Raw genomic sequence first — 8,549 nt, 5'->3', positions numbered from 1 at the left:
GCCTAAAAGGGGAACCTGGTGTAGGGGTTTCCCGGGTTCCCGGGCTTGGGATTAATGGCCCCAAAAGGAGAGGGGGGGGGCGGAGACAGAGGTACCGGGACCCCAAGGTATCCAGGATAACAGGGCCCGGGGGGCCCCCTTTGGGCCTCCGGGTCCAGGACAAAAGGCGAAACGGCCCCAACGGGCAAAATGGCTATCCTGGGGGGGGAAAAACGGGGCCGCTGGCAAAATGGCTCAAGGTAAAACCCCGGGCCAATGGCCCCGCGGGGTCCCCGGGCAACCAGGACAACCTGGACCCCCTGGTCCTCCAGGACTTCCTGCTGTATCTCCTGACCTCGGACAGATCCTCCCTGTGACCGGCCCATACCCTGGCCAAAAACAAAAAAAAACAAAGAACAGAGGCGACATTGGTGGAAGTGGCGTGGAGATGCCTGCCTTCACAGCTAAGCTTGCAAATCCATTCCCTCCTGTTGGCTCTGCGGTCGTCTTTGACAAACTCCTGCACAATGGCAATCAAAACTACAATCCCCAAAGTGGTGTTTTCACCTGTAGCATACCAGGGGTCTACTACTTTGCTTACCACGTCCACTGCAAAGGGGGTAATGTGTGGGTGGCCTTGATGAAGAACAATGAGCCAGTCATGTACACATATGATGAATACCAAAAGGGCTTGCTGGATCAGGCATCAGGGAGTGCTGTACTCCCATTACGACAAGGAGAAACTGTGCATATACAGCTGCCATCTGACCAGGCTGCAGGACTTTATGCTGGTAAAGTCCATTCCACTTTTTTGGAACTATTGTCCCCAAGTAAAAAGGAAAAACAAAGGCAAAGGGAAAACCCCTTGAGGGGATTTTTTTCCCAAAATTATGGTAAAACTGGCTCAAAGGAATTTTTGGTAAAGTGAAGGGTTTTACAAGAGTTAAATTTTGAATACTCTTTTTTTATATAATGTAGTAAAAAAAATTGAATTATTTTTGCATAAGCATAATACATTAAGGAGTCCCGAAATTTATGATTTATAAATATTGGGAGAAAAAATAATTGTATGAAATCAAGGCCTTTGGGCTATGAAGGAAAAAAGATGGTTTAAGGAGATTAGTAGGGGAAAGGGCCCTAAAATTTTACTATGTGCTTTTATTCTCTAGCCATCCCCCAAAATTATCGTTTTCATTATCGTGGAATTTTCAAAAACAAAAGGCTTTATGTTTTTTTTTGATTCACTTTAAATTTTTGTTTCACTTTCCTTGTTTTAATAAACTTAATTTTTGTTTTGATTAATTAAATATTTTTAAAGTAGTATGTATATGGGCACATAATAAAATGTTATTTTTTAATGCGGGGTTTATGTATAAAGGGTATCATACATTATTTTTCTTTACAACAAAATTTTAATTCTTTTACTTGATCTGCCTAAAAAGTTTTTAGGTGGATTTAAACCCAATTTTTCATTTGTCCAAAATTGCAGTGATAGTTTGGATCTTGCCTTTGCCCTTTTGGAGTTATGATTTGTTTTTGTAATAGAAATTAATTATTTAAATGTTGTTGTTTTTCAGTTTGTCAGTATTCTCTGTAATTTATTTGTTTGACTACTGATTATTTGCTATTGTGTTAATGTCCGTGTGTTGACAGTAAATGGCCAAAATTATTCCAAAATGCAGAACTTACAAATAATTAAACTATTCAAAAATATGTCCATACCCTTTCATACCACCATCTGTCAGTTTCTTTTTATTTTGTACTTTATTTCTTTGAACGGTGGATGTGCCATTTTGGAATGATATTCTTTTCTTTTTTTTTTCTTTGGACTGCGCACAGCATTACATGGGTTTCCCATGTAATGCTGTGCCTAAAGTATGTGAATTGTGTTGCTTTAATTGGTTATATATTGGTTTAATAAAAAAATAAAAACATTTTTCTTGACTATTTTTAAATTCAAAAACCCAGAAAAACAATGTGTGCTTGTTTGTGCATGCAGGTGTGTGTCTATGTGAATGTTCCTTTGTTTGCATGAGTGGCAGTGTAAGGTGGTAATAGCGTGTTTTTGCAAATGTTTGCATGGCATTTTTGGCACCTTGTGCTGCTTTTAAGATCGCTCTTGGGCAGTATCGCCTTCTCCTTATGGCTGGTTGGTCAGGAGGAGCAGCTGGGCCAGTAGCTGCTGCAGAGGCAGATGGTGCATCCTTCTGGACATCCACAACCAAACTGGCAGAGGCTGGCATGCAGTGAAGAAGAACCTGGCATCTTTTCACCGATTCTCTCCCTGGCTCTTCAAGGAACAGCTTCCTTCCGTGGCATTTCCCCTGATGGTATGCAAGGTTGATCTCCGTCCACAGTACAAATGAATTGTAGGCGGACACGCCCAGTAAGTTATAGAAGATCACCAGTGTACATGTGTAAAAACTCTTCAGCTGCAACAAATGAAACAAACAATAAATCAGTCAAAACTGACACTATTGTATTTTACTACACAAAAGTGAAATCCATGAATAACATTAAAAGTGTAATACTGTGCCTTGTCGATGTTGTCCACTCCCCGTTTGTTGATGCTGTAGTCCTGGAGGATTTGCGTCTTTTTGTCTTCCCTGGCGCTGACAGCCGCATCCTGATGAAGCGTGCTCATCAGGAGCACATGTTTTCCCTTTTTGGGACAATAGGACGCAAGAGTATGTGTGTCAGAGAACGCAAGCTTTGAAGAATCTCTGGCCCTGTCTTTTGTTGCAATCAGTGAAGGTGGAAGCTCGAGTTTGATCTTCCTTGCTGTTTGCACCATGAATAGCTCTCTTTTGAGCAGCTCCTGGCCGAGTGCATATGATGTGAAGAAATGATCACATGTGATGGTTTATCCCCGGAGACCTTCTGCGGATTTGCCAGTGTAAACTTGCTTGTTGTAAGCATAGCTGGTCCTGGCATCGCATGCTACCCCGATCTTCATGCCGTACTTGCCAGGTTAACTTGTACTGTTTGAAGGCACAGTGACATCTGAAGGGGACCAGGCACTCATCCACAGTCACATCAACATCTGGATTGTACATAAGCTGCATGCAATACACCCACTTGTCTCAGATGTCATGTGTACACAACTGTGTACAGCTGGTCTCATATCCCAATCACTGAATCTTATTAACCTTGATGTGAAACATTTTGAGTGGCATTGTAGCCAGGTTTTTTGCTATATGAATGCGAGACACAGCATACTTTGCTGCACCCTTGGTGCTCCTCTCTCTCTCTCCGCTCCCAACATATAACATCTGTAAGCAGAAAGGATGGCAGACCACATAAACTCCCATCTTTCGCCTGGAAAGCATCTTCCGCCTGAGATTCCTCCTGAAACATCATTGACCTCACCCTCATCACCCTCACTATCATCACCCTCACTATCATCACCTTCACCATCATCACCCTCACTATCATCACCCTCACTATCATCACCCTCACCATCATCACCTTCACCATCATCACCTTCACCATCATCACCCTCACCATCATCAACCTCACCATCACCCCTCACTATCATCACCTTCACCATCATCACCCTCACTATCATCACCCTCACTATCACACCCTCACCATCATCACCTTCACTATCATCACCCTCACTATCATCACCCTCACATCATCAACTCCCATCACCACCTCACTATCATCACCCTCACCCTCATCACCCTCATATCATCACCCTCACTATCATCACCTCACCATCTCACCTTCACCATCATCCCCTCACCATCATCACCCTCACCATCATCAACCTCACCATCATCACCCTCACCATCATCACCTTCACCATCATCACTTCACTATCATCACCCTCACTATCATCACCTTCACCATCATCACCTTCATCTCACCATCATCAACTCCCATCACCACCTCACTATATCACCCTCACCCTCATCACCCTCACTATCATCACCCTCACTATCATCACCCCTCACATCATCACCTCACCATCATCACCTTCACCATCATCACCCTCACCATCATCAACCTCACCATCATCACCCTCACCATCATCACCTTCACCATCATCACCTTCACCATCATCACCCTCACCATCATCACCTTCACCATCATCACCTTCACCATCATCACCCTCACCATCATCAACCTCCCCATCATCACCCTCACTATCATCACCCTCACTATCATCACCTTCACCATCATCACCCTCACCATCATCAACCTCACCATCATCACCCTCACTATCATCAACCTCCCCATCATTGACCTCACCCTCATCACCCTCACTATCATCATCCTCACTATCATCACCTTCACCATCATCACCTTCACCCTCACCATCATCAACCTCCCCATCACCACCCTCACTATCATCACCCTCACCCTCATCACCCTCACTATCATCACCCTCACTATCATCACCCTCACCATCATCACCTTCACCATCATCACCTTCACCATCATCACCCTCACCATCATCAACCTCACCATCATCACCCTCACCATCATCACCTTCACCATCATCACCTTCACCATCATCACCCTCACCATCATCACCTTCACTATCATCACCCTCACTATCATCACCTTCACCATCATCACCTTCACCATCATCACCTTCACCATCATCAACCTCACCATCATCACCCTCACTATCATCACCCTCACTATCATCACCTTCACCATCATCACCCTCACCATCATCAACCTCACCATCATCACCCTCACTATCATCAACCTCCCCATCATCACCCTCACTATCATCACCCTCACTATCATCACCTTCACCATCATCACCTTTACCATCATCACCCTCACTATCATCACCCTCACCATCATCACCCTCACTATCATCACCCTCACTATCATCACCCTCACTATCATCACCTTCACCATCATCACCTTTACCATCATCACCCTCACTATCATCAACCTCACAATCTCCAAAGTTGTCCAAGTCCTCTGTGACATCCTTTTCTTCTTCTTCAGATTCGTCCTGGTCTCTTTCCTTCTCAACAGGATTCCAAATTAAAACCAGATCCTCTGACACTGTATAGCGCCTCTTCATCATGCTGTCTCAGACTATAATGGCCTCTGGTCCCAATGTCTGGAAAAATTCTGATGAAAGTACGTTTACATAACTGTGCAAAGAGCCTTGTAGAGAACCATCCATGTCATTTTTGGGCAAATTGGTTGAAAGAAACCCATATTTATTATGTAAAAACTGTATTATGAACATTTGACCTGAAGACAACACAAGGGTTTAAGGTGCAATATGTAACACTGGCAGCTAGTGTTTCAAACAGTTACTGCAGTCCAAATTCAAAACACTGGAGAGAGTTGTCTCCCCCGGCCCCTCCTCAAACTCCAAGTTTACGGGGGTTACCAGGTTGAAAATGCAGCATCCCACAGTGTTGCTAGATGCTAGTCTCATATAGCGAAGCAGAGTAGTTAACATTAGATGCTGGCTATGTTGACAGTCATAAAAACCCATGCTCACGTGGAGCTCTGTACCCGACTGACAGCCACTCTATCTTGGCTTAAATTTACTGCAACAACTGCCAAAACATCATGGCCTCGCCATCCTCTCTTCCCGACTGACAGACACACTTTCCTGGCCTAAAAATACCCGCCATTTGTCAGCTACGGCAGCTAAACAGGCTACACAGGTGTTTTGCCAAGGTTAAATTGCACGTTTCCGTTATGAGGAAGTCAAACTTGCAGTTTCTGTCGTAGGTCTGTTGTGGTTGTAAACAGCCGTGGCCCGCTTGCCTGGTCCTCTGGTAACGTTAGCAGTTAGCATGTTAGCATGGCGGCGTTGGCCAGGACCAGTCACGATTACTTCACTGGCTGTGTCTCAATTGTTTTTGTGAGTAACTAACTTGAGTACTCTATATAATTCAATGTGAGTACACAAATGTTAATATGACTGAAAAAATACCCGTCCCTAGTAGCATAAGCGGAGCTTGACATTCAAGCCGGTGGGCGGGGGGGGTCGAATGTCAAATATAGCACCTCAGACCTGTCCTACCACATGGGGAACACAGCACGAGCGCATGTGGACAAAGAAAACATGCTAAATAAACATATATGTTTATTGTTAAAGCAGATTTTAAATTACATTGTAACAATTCGCCCTTATGAAATTCAATCGCGGCACGGCTGTCTTGGAACATTAGACAGACGGTAGTGGAATTTCTCAACACTTAAATTCATTTAAAATGTAACAGTGAACAATCAGTGTTGAGATGCCTCTCCAAACGCAGACACAAAGCGTGATCACACCATAAAACGTTAAGAAAAAAGATCCGTATTTTGCCGTAATCAAATGAAACAAAAAAAGTAATCCACAGAAAGGGATGAGGCCTCTCCACTGCGCCGTTTAAACAAAGTCCAAATCTACACAAAATGCGCAATCAATGAGTCAGCGGACAGCAAATGTATAAACATGACATTTAGGTAACCTTTATTGTAACTTTAGTTTTTGCATGTGCGTGGACAATGGTCTCAGGTGAGAGCTACTTGTCACTAACCCAGAGCCCTGAAAAATTACATTTTTAACTAATTTAGTATATGAAATTAGATGTATTACCTAGCACCATTTAGTTGTTTTCTGTTGATTTAAAATTGGTATAAACTATCTGGTCATGCCAGATGTAATTATTCCAATCATTTTTGAAACACCCGTTTCTGCCACCAGGTGGTGGGGAGTGCAAAATAAACAAAATAAATGCCAGCCCATTTGTTTGCTGCTTCCATTGCTGTAGCGTGCTCTGGTTGCATTTTGACATGTATATCTGGCAACCCGGCCGAGCTGTCAAAATGAGCAGTTAATACAAACAAAGGAAAAAAGGTGGAAATACTAGCTTTAGTATTGTTGTCAGAAATCCTTAATATCTGATGACATTTGGTGGTCATTTTTGGATTTATTACAGTAAATGCATTACATACTGCACCTTTAATGTTGCAACTAGTAAAGGTGGGACTAGATTTTACAAATGTATATAATACCAGCTGGCCTAATCTATGATGATACATAATTCATATGTTAATCAAATGTATTGGTAACACTTTATTTGAAGGGGTGTGCATAAGACTTTCATGACATTGGTCATGAACATTACGGTTTTATCATAAATAATTATAACATATATATACATAGCTGAATCTCTGACGCTCCAATCTGCACACCACTTCCCATGGGACTACAGCGCAAGACTAGAGCTAGCCTTCACTAACGCTATTACTGTGTAGTTACATAGTCACTGACAAGGTCATAACCACTGCAGTGCTCAATTACCTATTTTTGAGGGGGAAATAAATTTAAACTCGCAAAGGCATAACTTTCATGATCCACTCTTAAAAAACAGCCTTTTTTCATCTTCGTAAGAAAATTAGGAACATCCTGTCTCAAAACAATGCAGAAAAACTAGTCCATGCATTTGTTACTTCCAGGCTGGACTAAGGTAATTCCTTGCTATCAGTATGCTCAAATAAGTCATAATTCAGAATGCTGCAGCAAGAACTAAGAAAACGAGATCTTGTTTATCCTGTATTAGCTTCTCTCTATTGGCTTCCTGTAAAATCCAGGATGGAATTTAAAGTCCTTCTCCTGATCTACAAAGCTCTAAATTACGGATGAGGATTGGGGCCACTGGTGAAAAATGTACATGAGTTCTGACTTTTTTTCTTCGAATTCTGAGATGAAAGTCAGAATTCTGACTTTATTCTCAGAATTCTGACTTTTTTCACAGAATTCTGACTTTTTTCTCAGAAAATCTTTTAATCTCAGACTTTAATCTCAGAATTCTGAGAAAAGAATCAGAATTCTGAGAATAAAGTCAGAACTCACATACATTTTTCACCAGTGGCCCTAATCCTCTTCCGTACTAAATGGTCAAGCACCATCTTATCTGGAAGAGATCTTAGTATCTTTCTACTTGTGGTTCCTAGAGTCTCTAAAAGTAGAATGGGAGCCAGAGCGTTCAGTTATCAGGCTCCTCTCCTGTGGAACCAGCTCCCAGTCTGGGTTCGGGGGGCAGACACCATCTCCACATTGAAGAGGAAACTTAAAACTCTCCTCTTTGATAAAGCTTTTAGTTAGGGAGTGAGGAATTGTGCCAGAAATACTTATTATTAACCTAACTCTAGGGAGTTTACTCCCCGGAGTTCTTATGGATTTTTTTCGCCCAGCATGCTCCCTTGGATTATAGCGGTACGAAAATCATGGTTGCAGCTCCGCCGGGTCCTGCTGCAATCTTTGTTATGCGGTGACCTGCCACGCCCTGTTGCGTCCTGCTACACCCTGCTACGTCCAGCTATGCCCTGCTGTGTCCTTCTGCGTCCTGCTACATCCAGCTATGCCCTGCTGTGTCCTTCTGCGTCCTGCTACGTCCAGCTATGCCCTGTGTCCTTCTGCGTCCTGCTACGTCCAGCTATGCCCTGCTGTGTCCTTCTGCGTCCTGCTACGTCCAGCTATGCCCTGTGTCCTTCTGCGTCCTGCTACGTCCAGCTATGCCCTGCTGTATCCTTCTGCGTCCTGCTACGTCCAGCTATGCCCTGTGTCCTTCTGCGTCCTGCTACGT

General features: G+C 43.2%; 1 protein-coding gene across 1 annotated transcript; it reads left to right on the top strand.

Annotated features, from left to right (window-relative positions):
* Positions 1–53: 53 nt before the first annotated feature.
* On the top strand, positions 54–922 carry LOC116674127 (collagen alpha-1(VIII) chain-like). The gene has a single exon (XM_032506623.1). It carries the CDS (start codon positions 230–232, stop codon positions 905–907), a length of 678 nt encoding a protein of 225 aa, XP_032362514.1. The 5' UTR covers positions 54–229; the 3' UTR covers positions 908–922.
* Positions 923–8,549: the final 7,627 nt, after the last annotated feature.

The sequence above is a fragment of the Etheostoma spectabile genome, chromosome 24 (assembly GCF_008692095.1).
Source record: "Etheostoma spectabile isolate EspeVRDwgs_2016 chromosome 24, UIUC_Espe_1.0, whole genome shotgun sequence".
NCBI lineage: Eukaryota > Metazoa > Chordata > Actinopteri > Perciformes > Percidae > Etheostoma > Etheostoma spectabile.
This window is presented reverse-complemented; position numbering and strand designations above follow the sequence as displayed.

Excerpts from the sequence above, each read along its gene's own strand:
- LOC116674127 (XM_032506623.1), top strand. The coding sequence starts at position 230 with ATGGCTCAAGGTAAAACCCCGGGCCAATGGCCCCGCGGGGTCCCCGGG.